The sequence below is a fragment of the Pelobates fuscus genome, chromosome 1 (genome assembly GCF_036172605.1).
Source record: "Pelobates fuscus isolate aPelFus1 chromosome 1, aPelFus1.pri, whole genome shotgun sequence".
Taxonomy (NCBI): domain Eukaryota; kingdom Metazoa; phylum Chordata; class Amphibia; order Anura; family Pelobatidae; genus Pelobates; species Pelobates fuscus.
The window spans coordinates 98,555,369-98,578,480 of record NC_086317.1 but is presented as its reverse complement, the minus strand read 5'-3'; the positions used below and the strand labels follow the sequence as shown (position 1 = coordinate 98,578,480).

Sequence of the window (23,112 nt, the reverse complement as noted above, 5' to 3'; positions counted from 1 at the left end):
CCATCTGACTCTAAGAGCGCGCTGCGGATCTCGGGCGCGCTCTTAAAGGGACAGTGGGAGCCTAAATTGGCAAAGGCCTCCCATTGGTCCCTGTCATTCCACACTCCCCATACACTTACCTTTTGGGGGCGTGGATGTGACAGGGACCAATCAAAATAGATGTTAAGATATATAAACTCACCTCTTTCCCTTAGTTCCTTGCCTTATCGTGGTTTCTGTTTCAGTTCCCTTTAGCGCTTGTTGTATTCAGTTGTGTTCCTTCGTACTTGACCTTGGCTTTGTTTTCTGACTACGTTATCTCTTTATCCTTATCTGTTCAGTTTGCCGGCTTGCCGTTTACTGTGTACCAGACCCCGGTTAGTCCTAGTTTACGCTGTCTCTTTGTGCCCTTGACCTCGGATCGCTCCTGACTCTGTACTTCTCCTATATACGCCGAGTCCGGCCACTCTAAGGTCCGGTAGACGTATCTCCCCTCTGTGTTGTCTTCTGTTTAGTTGAATTCTGCGTGTTGGGGTATATTTTCGTTACACCGGCCGAATGCGTCAGTTTCTTGGGACTTGAAATAGATTCGGTGCTCGGGGAATGTTGGCTACCGCTGGCTAAGCTGGAGGGGCTGTGCTGTGTTGTGGCTGCGGTGCAGCGGGCACGCAAAGTGACCCTGCGCCATCTGCAGTCGCTGATTGGGATGCTCAATTTCTCCTGCAGAGTGATACCAATGGGTAGGGTGTTTAGCCGCAGCCTTCGGGGGCTACCGCGGGGATACGATCTCCGCACCATTTCATACAGGTATCTTCATCTATGCGGGCAGACTTGGGGGTGTGGGATACCTTCCTACGGGATTTTAATGGGACGGTGTTCTTCCGACACGAGGGCGTGTCGACGGCCGAACTGTAGCTGTTCACCGACGCGTTGGGTAGCGTGGGTTTTGGGGCCTACTTCAGCGGGAGCTGGTGCGCGAAAAAATGGCCAGAGGCATGGGGGCAGAGCCCCCTCATGCGTAACCTGGCTTTTCTGGAACGGTTCCCATTGGTAGTGGCATTGGCTCTGTGGGGAGATAGGCTGAGGGACCGGAAGGTAGTCTTTTTCTCGGACAACATGTCCGTGGTGCATGCAGTCAATAACCAGTCGGCGGCGTCTAAACTGGTGGTGGCACTGTTGCAACGCTTTGTTTTGTTGCGCATGTCCCTTAATGTAGTCTTTCGCGCACGCCACGAGCCAGGGTACTTGAATGAGGTGGCTGGCGCTCTGTTTCGTTTTCAGTGGTCCCGATTTCGGACGGTGGCTCCGGAGGCACAGGACGTGTGCCAGTCGTGCCCAGACGAGATGTGGCAACTAGGAGCGTCCTGCTTGGGGTACTCGTGAGGGCTTCGCTGGCGCCGGCCACCTGGGCCGCCTACAGTAAGGTCTGGAGCTCATGGGAACGTTCTTGGGACGGGCTGGCCCGAGGGGTAAAGGGAGAACCGCCTCTGGATGCCTTCCTGTGGTTCACCTTTCAATTATTGGCGGGGGGCGCATCCCCGGCGGTGGTTGATAGGACCATGGCGGCGATGGCGTTTTGGTTCAAACTCCAAGGGGGGGAAGACCTTACCAAGGCTTTCGTTATCAGGCAAGCACTCACAGGGTATCGGGTCGAAAGGTCCCCGATGCTAGGCACCCAGTGTCGGTGCGGGTGCTGGGAGGGCTAATCCGGATGTTACCGGATATCTGTTTCAACGGGTTTGCATTTCTCTTGGCATTCTTCGGGGCTTTCAGAATTGGGGAATTGGTGAGTGCTACGCAGGAGGGCTGCAGGTATCCGGGGTTCGCGTACTTTGGGGGAAGCTGGTGGTGCACCGCCAGGTCCAAGACGGATGTTGGGGAAAAGGCCGGGATGTGACACTGGGTGCACTGTCGGGTTCCGTATTGTGCCCTGTAGCTGCGGTAACGCAGTACTTGGGTCAGAGGCCAGCGATTGGAGGGTCTTTATTGGTTCATGCGGACGGCTCTTCGCTTTCTCGCTTCCAATTTAACAAGGTTTTCCGATCGGGCCTGGGACAGTTAGGGCTGAGTGCAGGTATCTACGGGACACATTCTTTCCGTATCGAGGCGGCCACAGAGGCCGCGCGCCTGGGTTTGGGGGACGAGTTAGTTAAGAGGATTGGGAGATGGGAGTCTGTTCGGTTCCGCACGTATGTACGTTTGGGCTTATTGGATCAATAGTGCCGGCCTTGGGGGGACTTCGGTGGGGAATGGGTGTTTTCATCCTGTTTTTTCCTTCTTCCCCAGGCCGGGTCACATAGATTGTGGGCCATTCCTTCGTTTTCTGGGCCGGAAGGAGGGCTGCAGCTCGAGCTCAAGGCCAGCAGCTGGGCTTTCCGAAGGACCAGCTGGCGGTGCGCTGGTGGGGGTATAGGGGTTTTTGCTGGGGGGACGTCTGCGGGGCGATATTTAGGATGGTCGCAAGTGGGGCGAGGCTAGATATGCTGGTCCTACATGCGGGCGGCAACGACCTGGGCCTCATACCGCAGCGGAGGTTAGTCAAATGGATGAAGCAAGACCTCAATAAGCTGGTCGATCTGCTTCCTGGGGTGATGCTGGTGTGGTCAGAGATTGTCCCGAGGCGACGATGGCGGCACGTGCGGGACCCGGTGGCCATTGACAGATGCAGGGGTAAGGTTAAATGCTCAATGGCAAGCTTTGTGAGGAAATTGGGGGGAGTAGTAGTGAGACATGGGGAATTGGAAGGTGGGTTGCCGGGGTACTACCACCCAGATGGCGTTCATCTTTCGGCTGTGGGCTGGGACCTGCTGAACTTGGGTTTGCAGGAGGGGATGCAGAGGGCGCTCTTTCTCCGGGTTGGCGGAGCTCAGACAGCTTAAGGGGTCAAGGTCTGAGCTTGTGGCGGGATAGAGAGCTGAGAGAGAGGACATAGGCTCCCTATGAGGAAGTTGAGGAACATGGAGAATTGTGGTCACTGGTGGTTGGTAGGTTTCGAGTCCTGGAGGTGGCTCAGAACCTGGTAGGGTAGGGGTATCCGGGTATACCCCTGCCGTGGTTACTTATGGTTGGCACTTAATTGGTTCAGGTTGGTGTAGGTTGAAAATTGTTATATATATATTAGTTATGTTGGGGTCATTGCCCTTTATTAAAAAGAAGGATACGGATGCGAGGGGCGGAAGGTGGGGGCAATGACCCATGTTTATATGTTAATTTATTGCTATCATTATTATGATTGTTATTATTAAGCATTACTATCGTTATATTATTATATTTGTTTAATAAAGCTGTGGACAATTTTTCCCATATACCCTAGTGTCAGCGTGTTATTGGGATAGGTATGTGGGGTTTTTTTGTCCAAGGTTCCGACTGCCCATATGGCGACTATACACCAGTCATGTTATATACCGGTACCATGTAATACACATTTTGCATTAATGTTACAAAACATACCTCTTTAGCAAACTGTTCAGCTGCTGCAGTTACTGAAGAATCAGCTTCATAACCCTGCAAAAAGCAATACATCAAGTCAAAGACAATTTAAAAACAACATAAAAAGTCAAACATTCCCGGGTCAATTGGTATCTTTCATAAGTAAGCAAAATGTGCATAGCAATATGCCTAAAATTGGATTTCATGTACACCGCATATCGAACATATTGACAATGGAAAATATTTAACACTGCAAAATATTTGTTATTGTGATTTAAAAGAACATTAAAAACAAATCATACATTTGTTGGTTGAATACTCATTCAGCCCCATTACAAGGAAACACCCGAACAAGTACTATCTATTGCTATCAAAAGCCACAAGTCACAAGTTTGTCAGGATTTATTCCTAAACAAAAAGCATTATGATGGCTAAGGGGCTTTCTAAAAAAATAAAGTCTAAGATAAAGCATCTGAGAAATACGAATTCCGTTTCAGTTATACAAAAACTCTCCCTAAATCTGAACATTTCCCAGAGCACAATTAAAGGAACACTATAGTCACCCAGACCACTTCAGCTCAATGAAGTGGTCTGGGTGCCAGGTCCCCCAGGTTTTAACCTTTCACATGTAAACATTGCAGGGCTAATCCGGCCTCTAGTGGCTGTCTTCCTGACAGCCACTAGAGGCGCTTCTATGACGCAGGATGTGAAAATCGCATTCAGTGTGCAGAACGTCCATAGGAAAGCATTGAGAAATGCTTTCCTATGGACTGTGTGAATGCGCGCGGCTCTTGCCGCGCATGTGCATTCCACTCCACTCGGGAGCTGACGTCGGCAGAGAAGTAACAGTAGGGTAGGTAGAGAATTGTCACATGGGATGAGAAATAAAGCAGAAGAGAGAAGAGAAAAACGATTGAGAATAGAATAAGTTAATTAGGGAAAGAAGAACATAGAATGAAAAAGGGATAGCTAATGTGAAGATCTAGTGCAGTGGATGGCTAACCTTGACACTATAAATTATTTCTGGACTACATTTCCCATGATGCTCAGCAAGCTTTAAGAGTCTAAAAACTTGCTGAGCATCATGTGAAATGTAGTCCAGAAACAATTTATGGTGTCAAGGTTAGCCATAACTGATCTAGTGGGATGTCCTATCGAGCAAAAGATTGCCCCGGGACAAAACATGAGATCTGATCCTAGCACACACAGCTTTCAATTGCTTTTAAAAGCACAGTTAAAGGTTTTATATTTACTATATCAGAGAGCCTATCTACTAACTTATCTATTGTAGTGGATTTAAAACTTATTAAAATAGCCAAACTGAAAATTAAAAGAAAGATAATGGTTTTATAAGCTCAGTTATTTTGCTCTAAAATGTGCCATCTGTTTTCAATTTCCCCAATTTGCAGTTTAGGGATTTAACCTGCAAGGCAAAAAAGGACAAAATAATAAAAATGTATCCAATAAAACAAAAAATTAAGAACTTGTGTGTATTACAGACTTGCTATGCAGTGTTTTTTCTTCCAGAACAAAAATGGTAGGCAGGAGTGACCAGATTTCACCTTTAACCAAGGACATAAAAATATCTATCTATACAGAGTAATGATTCTAGATTATATATGGTTGTTTTCTAAACTACAAGAAAGAAAATATTTGTTGTTTGCCCTATGCCCAAAAATATAACAATTTCTGAAACTTTACCTTTGGGGTTGCAACACGTAAGTGCATTCCACATTTGGCCGCACTCAGCATGATTGAGTGTAGAATATTGTTCCCATCACCAATCCACGATAAAGTCAGTCCATTCAGATGCCCAAAATGTTCCTGCGAATTTGACCATATGACTTTTAAAAATATACAAACATAGATAACAGAGTCAACAATATCTCATAAAGCTTCCTAACTCACTGCTTCAAGGCAATCCCCATAAATGAGATAATAACCCAAATCACCCCCCCCCCACCTCCACAGTACATCAAAACATATGGGATTAGTGAAAACATAAAGTAGATTGTCGCACGTTTCGGCGCATGCCGGCGCTTTCGTCAGGAACTAAATGCAATGTTTCATTAGATAGCATTAAATAGTTAGCAGATTTAGATTTTCGCTCCTCTCTTTTTCCCTTTATGCCCTGCCTTACCTACCTATTATCTCTGACTCTATATCCCCCTGGGAAACAAGGTTACTTTGAATTTGAACACTTTTTAATTTTTAAAACTCTAGTTGCTGAAATTTAATCTCTAGCTAGATAATTAAAGATTTCAATTTATAGAATTTGTACATTGTCTCTGAAATTTTATCTCGAGTTAGATCATTTGTATAATAGATCTTATGTAGATTTCAGCTGCTGAAATGTCATCTTTAACCTAGACTTCTTTACCTATTATATATTTCAAGTTTTCTTTAAGTTAGTTATTGCTAATACGGGTCTGGAACATTTGTTTGTTGTTTTACTTTTAACTATATAAGAACAAATACTAAGTTGTGGATTACACTACTAAATTTATTAAGGAATAGATTTTAATCAACATTTACTCTACACCTATAGTTTAAATGTGTGCATTAGCTCTAATTACACCCGATTCTTATATACCCTGTGCTTTGAGCCCTTGCATTAATTGGAGATTGTGTCTGTTCAGATTGACACAGTGTATAACATATTTATAGTTAAAGGGGCACTATAGTCACCAATTTATTTTTCTGGTAAATATAGCCTGTCCCTGCAAGCATTTTCATGTAATGACTGCCTTTTCAGGGAAAAAGCAGTGTTTAAATTGCTGCCTAGGGACACCTCCAGTGGCTGTTACTTATGCCTTCTTTCCACTGAGCGGGATGGTTTGGGTCGGTACGGTTCGGAAGGGTTAGAATGGCAACCGCTGAGGGGGCCCATCGGGTGGCCATTTGTCATCATGGACCTGGTTGTATGCCGCGTGACTGGTCCTGCAATATTGCAGTGCTGGGAAGAAGTGAGAATCTGTCACTTCCTTCCAGCTAGTACAGATCGAGCCGCTCGTTGTTCGAGGAGGAGGTAGAGAGAGAGAGGGCCAGACTGGGGTGGGTGGGGGGGCGCTGAGGCAGGAAAACCTAGGGAAGAGGAAGAGCAGGGGAGATTAGGGGCAGAGGAGAAGCAGGGAGAGCCTGGAGAAGCAGGGGGCTGGGGCAGAAGAGTAGGGGGAACCCAGGGCAGAGAAAAACGTGGTCGAATACGGAAGTGTATATCGGCAGAGATTAACAATAAAGTTATTTGCGTTCCAAAGTGGTACACGCATGCGCGGCTGGATGTGTAGATACGCCAGCCACAGTGCGCATGCGTGTAATAGAAATAAACGCGCAAAATGATGGATTTAAAAGCCGGAAGCAGGAAGAAAGAACCAGCTCTTGATAAAGTCGGTGAGACGAAACGCGTCGAGCAGTTTGAAGCTTGCCAGCACCCCCACAGAAAGATTGGACCATATTACAAGGTTGGAGATTATCCAGATATGGACTGACTACCTTGGAATTGGGTAAACGAGATCCAGATCAAAAAGGGGATTTTAGCCCAGGAAGGGGCTGACAAGCTTTTTTAGCACAATTTAGACATATGTCCCTATTGTGCCACTATATTTGTGAGTGTGATTTTTTACTTTTAAATTATTTGTATCTCTGTTATTAAATACTTCACTATATTTTATTGTTTTTATCTCTTTTCATGTATACTTGTACTCAACATCTGGTAAATATATTCACACGTGTGTGATAGTGGCGCCCCCCGGTGGTATATGTTTATGTAAACTATACTAATTGCTGGCAGAGAAAAACGTGAGATGGGGCAGAGAAATTCGTACATATTTGGAATAACAGTAACAATATTAATTACAAACATTTTACTAATATGAGGTGCTAGGGGAATGAACTGCCAAGAGGCACACAAGTGAAAAAGGGTTTGCAAGCTCTGCTCTAGAGGAATCAGACCATTTATTTGAGAATAAGTGCTAACTATTCTCCCCCATGGTGTGGTTTTTACACTATTCACATTAACACTATAACACTTGTGTATTTGTTTTGTTTCCTTTTTCCTCATTTTTTTTCTTTCCTTTTACTTTCTCTCTCTCTTTTTTTTTTTACACTGATTAAAGGGATACTGTAGGTACCCAGACCACTTCAGTTAATTTAAGTGGTCTGAGGTCTGACCCTTTTACACTTAGTGCTGCAATGCAAAACATTGCAGTTCCAGAGTACTGACAGCCACTAGAGGGCTTCCGGAATCCAAATGGACTTTTTGGCCGTCATCTGACACTGGACGTCCTAACGGACCTCCAGATTCAGATTTCCCCCATAGGAATGCATTGCCACGCATGCGCATTAGGTCTCCCCGATGGCTAACGTCAACAGGGTAGGAGCATGGGTGGAGCCTGTCCCTCGCCGAGGGACATCAGCGCTGGATTCAGGTAAGTGGCTGAAGGGGTTTTAACCCCTTAAGCCCTGCGGGAGGAGGGCACTCAAGAAGCAGGTTTGTTTTCCTGGCACTATAGGATCCCTTTAAGACTTTTTAAAATTAAAGTGATGTTTTACTATAGGTTTTTAGTGAAACCAAGTCCTTCTGGTGGGGCTTGACCTTATTGGTAATTATATTTTAAAATCAGGGTTAAGCCCTTTAATTACGTGGTCAACAATATATTTGCTACAGTGGTTTATTTGAATCCTGTGGCTAAAATACTTCATTCTGCTTTCGTGCTAATTGTAAAGCATGGCCTAGCTGTATGCAGAAGGAATATCACTTAATTAACCTATAATTGATTTCCCGTTCTTGCAGTATATGAATACTACATAATAGATTTTACATGCTGCCCATCAGTATAAAGTATAGAGGTCTGTGAAAACATTGAGGATATGAAACCTCATCTTCTACTTTAGAAGAGCTACAGCCTAGAAGCAGTTTTTCACCTTTTACAAATGAACATGCTCCTTCTTACCATTTAATTCTCGTTATATAAATACTAACATTGCCAATAGATCTTTGAAGAGGTTAAGTGGATTTCAGTATTAGCTGTGATAATTTGAACAGATGGCCCATGATGGAGTGTGGTGAGTCCTAGAGTTTAATCTGCCATATATTTGTCTAAAGGGGGTAAGCAATCCACTGGCATGTGGCCTGACTCAATACTGATGTTTGTTTGTTAAGAGGCATCTGCAATTACAAGCAGACTATAGGTTTACTTATTAAAGTGCCAAATCCTATCTTAGAAAACAAACATATGAAGTACATGTTTTCTCTGCTATAGTAGAGAGAATGGGGGAATCTCAAGGACTCGGGGTCAGACCAATGACTCACCTCACTATTAATATTCATTTTTTCATATTCATATCTATAGGACTGCCTGGGGATATGTTGGATGGACAATCACTGATAACTCATTGAGTTATCTACTAGTTATGCTGTGTGCTCCAGTATTGTAAGCAGATCTACACCAAAGCTTTATCATGCAAGTCTATGTCATTGACAAATTACTGTCTTTGAGAGTTACTATTAACTGCATCCTACTGATTGAACACAGCTCCTGGTGCACACTTTAATTCATCCACATCCCACCACACTTAGACGCAAAGTATTATTACTATAAGAATTGCGTATAGTAATTGAAAAGTCATTGATGGATTATGAACATGTTATGTTTTAGTTTGTATCTACATAGGGTAGAATATGTAAGTAAAAGAATCTGTATTCTACAGATTAGAGTGTGCCTTACATAGTTACATAGCTGAGAAGAGACTTGTGTCCATCAAGTTCAGCCTTTTCACATATGTTTTTGCTGTTGATCCAAAAGAAGGCAAAAAACCCAGTCTGAAGCACTTCCAATTTTACAACAAACTAGGAAAGAAATACCTTCTTGACCCCCAAAAAGGGTAGTCGGATGTCTCCTTGGATCAAGCAGCTATTACCCCACTAATTGCATCCCTTAATATTATGTTTTTGCAAGTATTTATCCAATTGCTTTAAACATCTGTACGTACTTTGATAAAACCACCTCATCAGGCAGAAAATTCCACACCCTTAGATTAAATCTCCTTTCTTCCAGCCTAAATGTGTGACCTTGTGTCCTATGTATAGTCCTTTTTATGAATAGATTTCCAGACAATGGTTTGTACTGGCCCCAAATATAATCTGTCATATATTTATCTTACAGCCAAAGCCAAAGCATAGTTGATATTAATTTTTCCAGTTTGCTTATTTTGGCCTTAAATTTGACATTTACTTTTAATTCATTTGGAATTTCAAACAATTGTAGTTATGTAGGATAAGCAATTTTTATAATGTTACCTAGACTGAACAAAAACATATAATAAGATTTTGCATGTATTGTGCAGAATTAAATTTAGCTTATAAACCCACGCTAACCCTCATTTAAACTCTAGCTGTGATTACCAGTCTGGAGATGGAAGAAAAGTCTCTACAACAAGCCACTAGTTACTAATTTAATGCCTGCAAATTGGCTGATCATTTCAGCTCACCCCCTGATTTAAATGAGTAAAGGAAGTCTCAATGTGTCATATAATTTCTCAAGTCAGGGAGGGGGAGTAGTGACTGGGCTCTACCAATTCACTGTTAGTATTGCATTAGCTTCCCAGAGATTCATAAATATTGCTAAAGTAGCTTTAAAGGATCACTATAGTGTCAGGAACACAAACGTATTCCTGACCCTATGGTGCCAAACCCACCATTTAGGTAGCTTGCCCCCCCCCCTAAGCCCCCCTATAAAAGTTTAAAACTCACCTTATTTCCGCCTCCTTTGTGACATCATCAAAATGGGCAATTTTTAACCAATCCAATGCTTTCCCATAGGGAAAGCATTGGATTGGCTAAAATTGGCACGGAGGCCTCTTAGAGATACATTAATCTCCATGAGGAAAATTCAGCGTCTCCATGCAGAGCGTGGGGAAGCTGAACAGCAGAGCTGCTTACTGTGCAGCACTGAGCCAGGAAGCCCCTCCAGTGGCCATCTAAGAAGTGTCCACTTGGAGTTGTCCCTAGGGTCAATGTAAACACTGCCTTTTTAACCCTTTAAGACCGGAGGGCGTACTATTACGCCCTATTTTAAGCGGCTCTAAACGCCGCCGGGCGTAATAGTACGCCCTCCGTTTTTTTGTTACTTACCCGGCGTGGGATCGCCGGCGATCGCGGTTGGGGGGACTCCAAGGGGGCCCCCCGCGGCACGTCCTTCCTCCTGGGGGCCCCCCCGGCCATGTGAGAGTGAGGACCTCACAATCACATGGCCGGGTTAGCTGGCTCAGGCATTGCCAGCAGGGGGACTAACTGTAATGACAGTTAGTCCCCCTGCTGGCTGGAAATAAAAAAAAATAATGTTAAAACAGTGTAAAAAAAATATATCTATATACTTAGATTTTATATATACACTTATATATATAATATATATATATATGATCTAAGTATATATATACACACATATACATACACACACATACACTGTCTAGGTGTACTTTACTATTAATATATATATATATATATTAATATCAAATTACACGTAGACTGATACTGATTAAATATATATATAATTATTGTTATATATATATATATATATTTATATATAATATAAAAAATAAAAATGTAAATACGTTAAAAAATAAAATTAAAAAAATAATTAAAAATAAATAATTAAAAAATATATAGATGTGTGTTATTTTGTTCTAACTGTATTGTGATATTAATATATATATATTTATATCAAAATACACGTAGAATGAAATAATATATATACCTATATACATAAATATGGGTGTAGAAACAATCGCACTCCTGGGACTTGGTTGAAGTAGTAAAATTTAGCTTTTATTTATTCCATATAAAATATCAACGTTTCAGCTCCAACATGGAGCTTTCATCAGGACAGGTAACATGTAACAAATGTGCAGACAAGAGAATATATACCCCAGATCCCTCCAAAACAAACTGAACACTCAAATTAAATTAAATATGCACCACAGGAGTGTACTTACTGAATCAGTGTCTGGATGTAGCACAGCTGGCCATGGCTGTCTCCCACTCTGCCCTTGTATCTGCATAATTGGGGCTCAGAGGGAAGGGGGGAGGGGAGTGTTTGTGTTCCAACCATTTCCTGGCAATATCCAGTATGCATGGTTTGAGGTTACCGTGATTACAAACAGAACTTTAACTCTCATCATCCTTAGCCAGCGGTGTTGCCCAGGTACTTGATTCAGTAGTGTAAAAAAGCTTGTATAAATAGAAAGTTACTAAGCAGCCCACCGAGGTAATCCCGGTATTTAATCTGTCCAATAGAACCCTTAATACTGAAGAACTGCAATTACTTAAAAAAGGACTGTCGTTTGTACCTACTAGCCTTCCAGACAAATTCCAAACTGAGGTAGAATTGTATAAATTTGGACGGAATCTACGCCTGAAAGACTTTTTTAAAGACAAAACACAAGAACCCCAGACTGACACAGCAATCTTCAGATCAAGGAGTACATTTGATCCCCCTTCTCAGCAACTATCTATTAAGACATTCATGAGAGACATGCAACAAGACACTGAAACAGCATTGACTACAAGGAAACATGTATACTGCAACACCAGTAAAAAAGAACATATGATTATCAACTCCCTGGCTAAAGACAGCAATATAGTCATACGCCCAGCGGACAAAGGTGGTGGAATAGTTCTACTCAACTACCAATACTACAGAGAGGAACTACTGTCTCAACTACAGGACACCAATACATATAAAAAACTACTGGGTGATCCCACAATTCCGATCATGAAGCAAGTATCCTCGATAATACAAAGAGGCCTTGAAGCCAACTACCTCTCCATGGAACTACAAAAAGCTTTAATCCAACCTACACCAAGAACACCTATCATTTACACCCTACCCAAAATCCACAAGAGTATGGACCACCCTCCAGGTAGGCCTATAGTCTCAGCCATTGGGGGTGTCCTTGAACCACTGGCGAAATGGCTAGATTTCCTATTTAAGAATACAGTGGAAATGTTACCAACCTGCATAAAAGATACTCCTAGTTTATTGAAACTCCTGCATCAAACCATACTTCCAGATGAGACTACCTACCTGGTGACATGTGACGTCAAGAGTCTCTACACCATAATCCCACATGAAGCTGGTATTGAAGCAATGCGCAAAGTACTTCAAAATTCCACAGTATACAAAGGCCCCCCCATAGAATTTGTACTGGAAATCCTGAGGATCGTTCTAACTTCCAACTACTTCAGGTTTGAACACACCTGGTACCAACAGACATCAGGCACTTCCATGGGGGCAGCCATGGCTCCGATGTATGCCAACAGCTACATGTTTGTATTTGAGTCCCTACACATCCTACAACCTTTTGCTGCAAATATAATCTTCTATCGTCGATTCATCGATGATGTGTTTATAATATGGAGAGGGGACTTGGAGTCAATCACATCTATGGTAGATTCGATTAATGAAGCACCCACACCGGTCAAACTCACAATGACAGCAAGCCCCACAGAAGTCGACTTCCTCGACGTCCACATCTACAAGAACCAGTCCAAATTGGCATACACCCTCTATACCAAACCAACAGATAGAAATACAATACTCAAAGCAGACAGTTTCCACCCGAAACCACTCAAGGAATCACTACCACTCTCTCAATTTATGAGGGTAGTGCGCAACAATTCTGATCCTGTGAATACCCAAAAACAGATCAAAGAGATGTGGACCAAATTCAGAGATAGAGGCTATAAAGAATCAACCTTACAACAAGCACTGATTAAAAGTCAAGAGCCAGCACGACAGAATACCAAAAATATTCCACGCCTGGTATTTCCAACCACGTACCACACAGCGTCCAACAGTCTACAAAATGCACTAAGGTCCAACTGGCGCATCCTAGAACGTGACCCGAGCCTACCAGAGGTCTTCCACAATCCCCCCATGATGTGTTATAAAAGAGGGAGGAACCTGAAGGATCTTCTTGTCAAAACAGATCCAGTGCACTGTTACACCAAGGAACAGACATCTGTTAACTGGGGCTGCTACCGCTGTCTGGGCTGTGTCACCTGTAGTCACATGTCACCAGGTAAATACTTCACTCACCCTCATTCAGGGAAGAGATACCCTATCAAACATAGACTCACTTGCACTACAGACTTTGTAATCTACAAGCTGCTGTGTCCCTGTGGACTGTCCTATATAGGAAAGACAGATCTCCCCTTAAGAGAACGCATAAGGAACCATCGTTCTAATATCCGCATAGCCTATAGGGACAATAAGGCTGACCTCCCTGTGGCCAAACACTTTTTGGCATTTGGACACCCCCTTCCAACGTTGAAGTTTATGGCTATAGACCATATCCCCTCCCTTCGCAGAGGAGGAGATCGTAAGAAACTTTTACTTCAACGGGAAGTCTATTGGATTAAAACTTTGAATACTGTCCACCCTAAGGGTCTCAATGAAAAATGTGCCTTATCAGTATTTTTAGGATAATTCCTCTATGTCTATACTTAGCATCTGCTACTTATCTATGGTGTGCTAAACTTTAATGTGACAACACTTCCAGTATATTAATTGTTGCTACATGTGTTAGCTACTGTATTGACAATACCATGTCATTATGTGTCCAGCTCAATATGCCTAATATGTACAATTTTATGGCAGGACAGGAGGCTTCATATTTGCTTTACCTTCTTTACTGAAACCTCCAGCAGCAAAGAAACAGTTAACAGAACTTTTCAAAACAACCAATCAGAACAAAGCAACAGTAGTATAAAACCCCTAAGCAGGCTCTTCCACTTCCTCTTTCTTTGCTGCTGCCTCCAGGTGAGCACTCACCAACTCAGAGTTGTCTCTGCTCTGGGTTGTTTTTTTTTTTTATCCTACATGCTGCTTGTTTATTTAAACAGTCTATTTTTATCTGTCTATTTACTAGGTTTGTTTTAGCAGCTTAATTGCTGCATTTATTTAGGCAGGCTTCTTGCTGAATTTATTTTAACAGTTTATTGCTGTGTTTATCTAGGCAGTCTTTTGCTGGCTTCAGCTAGGCAGTCTCATGCTGTGTTTAGCTAGGCAGTCTCATGCTGTGTTTAGCTAGGCAGTCTCATGCTGTGTTTAGCTAGGCAGTCTCATGCTGTGTTTAGCTAGGCAGTCTCATGCTGCGTTTAGCTAGGCAGTCTCATGCTGTGTTTAGCTAGGCAGTCTCATGCTGTGTTTAGCTAGGCAGTCTCATGCTGGGTTTAGCTAGGCAGTCTCATGCTGGGTCTAGCTGGGCAGTTTATTCTGTGTTATTTCCTATACCACTCCATGCTATGTAGCATGCAGTTTTCTCTCTCTGTTGCATGGGGACTGGATGTCCCTGCTTTAATGCTTTTACTCTGCCTGTACTCTGTTTCCCCTCCCTGGGTCTCCCTGCTGGGCTCTGTAGCCCATACCCTTTCTCCCCTATTCCCCACCTGCTCCCTGCGGCCCCTGGCCGCTTGCTGAGCAACTTTTTCAACTGTGGCAGTGCTGCGGCGGCCATTTTGTTGGAGCCGCGGCGGCCATTTTGTTGGAGCCGCATGGCCTCCATGCATCGCATACAGCCCGGTCTCACCCACCGAGCTGCCCTGCTACCTGCTGGCCATGTGGCCAGACTTCCCTCTCCCTATACAAGGGGAGATAGCCCAATATTTCAGCTATCCCCCTACTTACTGTGCCTGTCTCACATGCTGCATGTGTGACAGATCCTGGATAGCAGGATCTGTCCCAGGCACTCTCACAGCTCACACTGCAGCTTACTATGATGTCTGCTGCAATGTGACTAGGTTCTCTATCCTAGCAGTAAACTTGCCAAACCTTTTGCTACTAAGGAGAATCTTAGATTTACAGGGGTATTACTGCTCAAATAAATATCTTTGTTTAAAAATCATTGTGTAACAAGACTATGCCAATGTAATATATGCTAATCAAGCCTTTCTCTCAACAAACATTATATGGTCTGTTTTCAGCACCTAGCTCCCCTGCCAAGGTTTTGCTGCCCTTCCTGCAAGGGGCTTAAAATTTCCCACTATACATACACTTCAAATGTATCCTATTATTATTATGCCTGTGTGGTCTGTAGCTGTGCATCAGCTTCTAGCTGTATGGACCCTTCTACCCCTCAAGGGGGCTAACCGACCCCACATACAGTCCTGTCATAACCGTAATGAGAGTGGCCCCCCCCTCTCGCTGACCGCACTACTGGGTGTACAGACCTCTATGATACCACCCTGAGGGTGACCCCCTCTTACCTACAGCTCTGCTGGATCTGCAATGCCCGGTTATGGTTATATGAGGGTGACCCCCTCCTGCCGTCTGCACTGCTGGACTGGCGATGTCTGGCTACTTTATTATACGGCTAACCACTACGGCACTACTGTACCTACAGTGTCCGATTATGTTCAGACTGAGGGTGACCCCCTCCCCTGCTGGCCTATACTGCATAAGTATGCTTGTGCTTGTTGGGTGACCCCCTCTTGCACGCTGGGTGACCCCCAGCTGGCCGCACCAGGTATCACTCAGACAGTGTTACCTCTATGGCAGTTATGCAATCACGTCTGAAGGCCAACCACTACGGCACTACTGTACCTCCAGTGTCCGATTATATTCAGACTGAGGGTGACCCCCTCCTCTGTTGGCCTATACTGCATAGTATGCTTGTGCTTGTTGGGTGACCCCCTCTTGCACGCTGGGTGACCCCCAGCTGGCCGCACCAGGTATCACTCAGACAGTGTTACCTCTATGGCAGTTATGCAATCACGTCTGAAGGCCAACCACTACGGCACTACTGTACCTCCAGTGTCCGATTATATTCAGACTGAGGGTGACCCCCTCCTCTGTTGGCCTATACTGCATAGTATGCTTGTGCTTGTTGGGTGACCCCCTCTTGCACGCTGGGTGACCCCCAGCTGGCCGCACCAGGTATCACTCAGACAGTGTTACCTCTATGGCAGTTATGCAATCACGTCTGAAGGCCAACCACTACGGCACTACTGTACCTCCAGTGTCCGATTATATTCAGAATGAGGGTGACCCCCTCCTCTGTTGGCCTATACTGCATAGTATGCTTGTGCTTGTTGGGTGACCCCCTCTTGCACGCTGGGTGACCCCCAGCTGGCCGCACCAGGTATCACTCAGACAGTGTTACCTCCATGGCAGTTATGCAATCACGTCTGAAGGCCAACCACTACGGCACTACTGTACCTACAGTGTCCGATTATGTTCAGACTGAGGGTGACCCCCTCCCCTGCCTGCCTATACTGCATAATATGCTTGTGCTTGTTGGGTGACCCCCTCTTGCACGCTGGGTGACCCCCAGCCGGCCTCACCAGGTATCACTCCAACAGTGTTACCTCTATGACAGTTATGCAATCACGACTAAAGGACAAATCTCCCGTGCCCAGAAGGTCACTTGTCCTGTCCTCATGCCACCCCGCTGACCTCACCGCCAGAAACCATCGGTACCCTACAGGGGACACTCCACCGGCCATCCTAGACGCTACACCGAGCACCCCTGGTACGCGTTGGCTAACGGATGGATTCATCTAGAGGATCAGTCTTCATGACGGAGTCCGGAAAGGTCCCCGCAGACACCTGATACAGGGTTTGCACTCTATCCGGGACTAACCACTGGATGTCGATGACACGCGGACACAGATGTTACAGCTTGGAAAGCGAATAATACTAAATTCCATTTTGGAATGTACCTATATGACTTATAGGTATCGCCTAGCTGGTTTCTACCCCTGAGAGCCGCAAAACGGGGATCAAGGTTACAGAATCTTGGACCGTTCCAGGAGCAATACGCATGACCAAAAGAGGCGTCCATTCCGAAGTTGCCATGCTGGGCGAAGTGTGCGGCGGAGTGGACTCCCGCCCCATCCCCATCCTACATGCTCCCAATGAATATGTCGCCTGTGGACACTTTGAGACGGAGGGCACTCATTCCCTCAGAGCTGCTCGGCGTGGATGATTGGTTCTCTCCCTCAACTGGACATGAGAGAAACCCACATGGATTTGCCATCAACATAGACATATTGAATCTGACTCACTCCCAGAAAATGCCAGGCATATGCTCCGCAACCTGCGGGTCACACTTAGGGGCCCAACCCGGTCGATTGACCAGTTGTTATTCGCCATCGAGGCCATACCTCCAGGATCCGGTACTATCAGCCGCTCCAACATGACGCTTTCTCGGGTCCTCGGCCTGGTATAGCCGAATCATGTGACCTTCGGATGAAGATCATCTAAAACTTAATTTATTACTCCGACATAGGGGGACCTGGCCTACCTAGGAGTTTCGGACCCCAACCAACTTCGGCCTGGACTCTGGAGTTCAAAGGAGGAACCTCTTCACGCCAACTGCATGGAACTATCTGCAGGTTTGTTCAACGTTTACAGCTTTCCCAGGGGAAGTGGTACTGCTCGCTACCTTCCGGCCTGGACTTATCACTGGTTGCCCACTTTGGACTGCAGTCGGATCTCACGTAGGATCGCTATCTATAGTGTCTGGGCAAGTATTCGTCATTTGTGACAATGTCTGCGGGACGAGACACTCATGTGGCGGACGGCTTCATCCGACCATGGAGAGACCCCAATGATTGGTTACCTCACCCTCCGGGGTCTCGACTACTGGCATGATTAAATTCGGTACGAACTGCCATACGGAGCGGTTCTCCAGCTGGCTGCCGGACCCTCAGCAAGGCGAGGGACGTGTTTTCCAAGCTTGGTCTCCTTCGGGGCGTACGCATTCTGTTTACTTCCAGGATACTTCAGGCTTTGCTTCAGACCGAATTCCTGGGAGTGTCGTTTCGCCTGGCCACACCACTTCGGAGGAGTCCTCCGTGCTTTCCCCTTTTGCAGGAGTTTGCCATGGGAAGGCAATCTACGACTACCTGTCTCCAGGTCCTGTGTGGGATCCACAGGGGTAGCCTGCCATGACTGGTGTCGGGAGAGATGTTTGGGTCCCTATGGCTGTCCCCATTGTCTGGCTGAGTTGCCCTCTCAGGGTAGGATCGTATGGGGCCATTCACGTCCTATGTCAGCTAGAGGACGACTCATGTGCGTTTTCGCAAGATTTTGGCATTGGTAAGGATCTCGTGGTCTACAGTCTACCAAGAGGAGTATACCTTACAGGAGCCCTATCTCTTGCTATTCCTCAAGTCTAGTGGTATCGTATGTTCTGCATTTCCTTGAGGAATGACCTGATGACAAGGACTTGCCTTGCGCCAGTTTTTCCGCTTACGGTTTTCCCCAGTACATCTTGTATTTCATGACGTTCTGACGTCATGGTATTGACGTAGTGTTTTCTTCCTTCTTGCCGTTCAGTACATCGGTTTCTGCTCCAGACATATTTCATTTCTATTCGTCCTCTGTGTTGTACCCCTACTCTCCGGATAGGCCACGGCTCTGACAGGTTGTACACGACCATGTAGATCCAGGATCTGGTTCTTTCCTCCGTCTACTCATGGACAGCTGTTGATTTCTGCATACGGACGTTTTGATCTGTTTCTGCATTTTCTATACACCGCTGCTTGGTTTAGGGAATGGGTTTTCCATTCTCCTTTCATTTCAGTCCTATGTCATATTGCTTCTGGTTCTACTATTTGGGCGTTAAAATTGCAAATATGAAGCCTCCTGTCCTGCCATAAAATTAGGGATTATTCTAGCCTCGGTGAGGGAATAATCTAAATTTTATTAAAGACAGGAGGCGAATATTTCCCCCCCTTTTCTTACGTTCCCTCCCTGGATTTGGGTCTTATAATTAATTTGGGATATTGTTATGTTTTGTGAATGCATTGTTTTACATAATAAAGGTTATTTCTATTATTTAGTGATTGTCTGTGTGCATTTTTATTCATCATGTTTGTGTTGTAATTATGTTTCGTCCATGCCTTTTTAGTTTAGGTACATACTAGATACTAGGTCTTCATAAGATCTGTAGACTTTGTTTCTTCATCAGGTATTATAATGTGCAAGTGATATTGTATGGATATGACATCTTGCCTTGACAGTTTACTTTCACAATGTTTTCCTTTTTCTTGCAGTGTAATCTATTTTCTCTCTCTGGGCTTGACGATTATTTCTCTGGATATGTCTGCTACAAGGTGGATTCGTTGGTTTCCTTGCTCTCCTGCTCGACCTCATCAAAGAAAGAGGAAGTGGAAGAGCCTGCTTAGGGGTTTTATACTACTGTTGCTTTGTTCTGATTGGTTGTTTTGAAAAGTTCTGTTAACTGTTTCTTTGCTGCTGGAGGTTTCAGTAAAGAAGGTAAAGCAAATATTCGCCTCCTGTCTTTAATAAAATTTAGATTATTCCCTCACCGAGGCTAGAATAATCCCTAATTATATTATGTTACTATTTTCAAATAGTCACTGTGTGTCAAGTCCTGTACCAACTCATTCCTATTGCTATTACCATGCTATAGCTATTCTGTTGAGGTTATGTTGTCTTAGCACTAAAACATTTTTGCCACTTAAAAAAGTGCCAGTACAAGCTATTACTATAAGGTTGACGGTACTCTGTTGCTACTCCCACCAAGTCCTTCCCTTATAGATAAGATGCATTCTAACTATCCGTCTATTATACTAATAATTTGTTAGCTCTGTGATTCACCATCTTGTCCTGCGAGTATTTGTTTTTAATAATTAACTGCTTAGTAACTTTCTATTTATACAAGCTTTTTTACACTACTGAATCAAGTACCTGGGCAACACCGCTGGCTAAGGATGATGAGAGTTAAAGTTCTGTTTGTAATCACGGTAACCTCAAACCATGCATACTGGATATTGCCAGGAAATGGTTGGAACACAAACACTCCCCTCCCCCCTTCCCTCTGAGCCCCAATTATGCAGATACAAGGGCAGAGTGGGAGACAGCCATGGCCAGCTGTGCTACATCCAGACACTGATTCAGTAAGTACACTCCTGTGGTGCATATTTAATTTAATTTGAGTGTTCAGTTTGTTTTGGAGGGATCTGGGGTATATATTCTCTTGTCTGCACATTTGTTACATGTTACCTGTCCTGATGAAAGCTCCATGTTGGAGCTGAAACGTTGATATTTTATATGGAATAAATAAAAGCTAAATTTTACTACTTCAACCAAGTCCCAGGAGTGCGATTGTTTCTACACCCATATCTACCTTTGCCACAACCAGCACCGGGCACTACAAAAGTCTTCTTGGAGTGCAAGCTACTACAATGTATATACATAAATATATATGTATATATCACTATATATATATATATCTATATATAAATAAAATATTTAAAAAAAATTATATATATATACATATATATATATACGTATATATATATATATATATATATACGTATATACATATATATATATACATATATTAATTCTACACATATATTTATGTAATATTTTTACATAATTAGGTATCTTAATTAATTACAATTAGCGGGACCTGCCTGACAACCCATGCCGAAAGTATAGGGAATTTAATTTGCTAGCACTATATTTAACCCTATAACTTTCCAAGACACCATAAAACCTGTACATGGGGGGGGGGGGAACTGTTTTACTCGGGAGACTTCGCTGAACACAAATATTAGTGTTTCAAAACAGTAAAATGTATTACAACTATATATCGCCAGTAAAAGTGACGTTTTTTGCATTTTTCACGCACAAACAGCACTTACACGGACGATATTATTGCTGTGATACTTTTTACTGTTTTGAAACACAAATATTTGTGTTCAGCGAAGTCTCCCGAGTACAACAGTACCCCTCATGTACAGGTTTTATGGTGTTTTCAAAAGTTACAGCGTCAAATATGAGGCTTGTGTTTCATTTTTTTCACATTAAAATTCGCCAGATTGCTTACGTTGCCTTTGTGACCCTATGGTAGCCCAAGAATGAAAATTACCCCTATGATGGCATACCATTTGCAATAGTAGACAACCCAAGGTATTGCAAATGGAGTACGCTAACGCTAACTTTGGCCAGTGTTTGTGACCAAATGGCTACTAAAAAAGACTGGACATACCCCATTTGCAATACGTTGGGTTGTCTACTATTGCAAATGGTATGCCATTATGGATGTAAATTTTATTCCTGGGCTACTATACAGTCCCAAAGGCAACATAACCAATCTGGCGAATTTCAATTTCAAATGTAACATGCTATATTTGACCCTGTAACTTCCCAAAACACCATAAAACCTGTACATAGGGGGTACTGTTTTACACGTGAGACTTTGCTGAATACAAATATGTGTATTTTATTGCAGTAAAAGCAAACAGTATTATGACATTCACAGTTAAAATGGCATGTAGAACTAAAAAAATAAAAAAAATCTTATTTTCTCCCATTTTTTTCATATTAAGTTATGTTTCATAGCTAAATATTTGATATTAAATGAAAGCCCTGTTTCCCCTGAATAAATTATATATGATAAGGGGGGGTGCATTTAATATGAAAGAGGTGAATTACGGTTGGACAGACATATAGCGCAAATGCCAGGTTTTGTTTACGTTTTGTTTTGTTCACAACGTGTACATTTGGCTCAGTCCTTAAGGGGTTAATTAAGCTGTAGTTGTTCTCATGACTATAGTGTCCCTTTAAATACATTTTACTTTAGAAATATATGATGTAACTGTGTTTACTATATTGTGCTCAATTTTGTTGTCATCTGGTGCATTTAGTTACATTCTTTTGCCATTTAGTAAACTGCACTGCTAGTAATTCCTTTACAGTCCTTACAAATACCTATAAGCAAAGTATTTGACCATTTTTATTTGTCCATTTTGTCACATCTACTGTATAGAGGAAAGTTGCATTTTTATACTAACATTTCAGACCCTGTGTGAAATATTGCAAGATAAAGGCCACAGTACTTTCTAAATATTTTATTTTCCTATAGACGAATAAGTGAAAAATAAAAATGGTGTGAATTTACATAATTGACATTTTTACAGGTGTCTGAAAACAAATATATGCAAACAATGCCGTTATGTTTATATGCTTGCTATTTGTTCTGTTTATAAAATGCAAATATTATTTCCAATAGAAATATGCTTGGTAGGTTGAGTTTTTCTTTTTAGTCATCTTTGGCTATAAAGAGCATGGCTAGCATTAAAAGGACACTAAAGGCATCGCGACCTCTTCATCATGATGAAGTGGTCTGGATGCAGTGTCCCTGCTGTTTTCACCCTGTATTGTCAAACATTACTGTTTTGTAAAAACAACAACTTGCATTGCATGGTTAAACACACCTCTAGTGACTGTCTTTCTGATAGCCACTAGAGGTGCTTCCACTACAATAACCAGGTTAAACTTGGTTATTCAATCAATGCTTCACACGCGCACGAGCTTCCCAATGAATTGGCTTAGATCATCAAGACTGATGATATCAGCTGGGGAGGTGGGATGGCCGCTGTAAGACCAATGTGTCAAGGTAATATAAAGTTAGTACATCTTCCGTTTAAACCTTTTTAAACCCTGACAGGGGGGCTGGTCACCTAAATAGGGAGAACACTATAGCTTTAGGAATACATGTTTGTGTTCCTAACGCTATAGTTTTCCTTTAATAGGTGATCTAGAAAAAACAGTTGCTAGCACTGATGGACTGACTGTCACAGACTAGCCTGACCATTCAGACATTTGCTCTGCCACCTGTCCAGTTTAGACTCTTGTTCATGATTTATATGATTGCACATGTATG

At 43.3% G+C, this 23,112-nt stretch overlaps 1 protein-coding gene across 1 annotated transcript in view; it reads right to left on the bottom strand.

The window, feature by feature from the left end:
- OTC (ornithine transcarbamylase) overlaps window positions 1–23,112 on the bottom strand; it is a 106,218-nt gene that overhangs the window by 17,506 nt on the left and 65,600 nt on the right. Inside the window, exons 6-7 of the mRNA XM_063450104.1 lie at window positions 5,110–5,232; window positions 3,430–3,483 (exon numbers count right to left, since the gene is read on the bottom strand). Coding sequence (XP_063306174.1) covers window positions 3,430–3,483; window positions 5,110–5,232 — 177 coding nt within the window. The remainder of the gene's footprint in view (window positions 1–3,429; window positions 3,484–5,109; window positions 5,233–23,112) is intronic.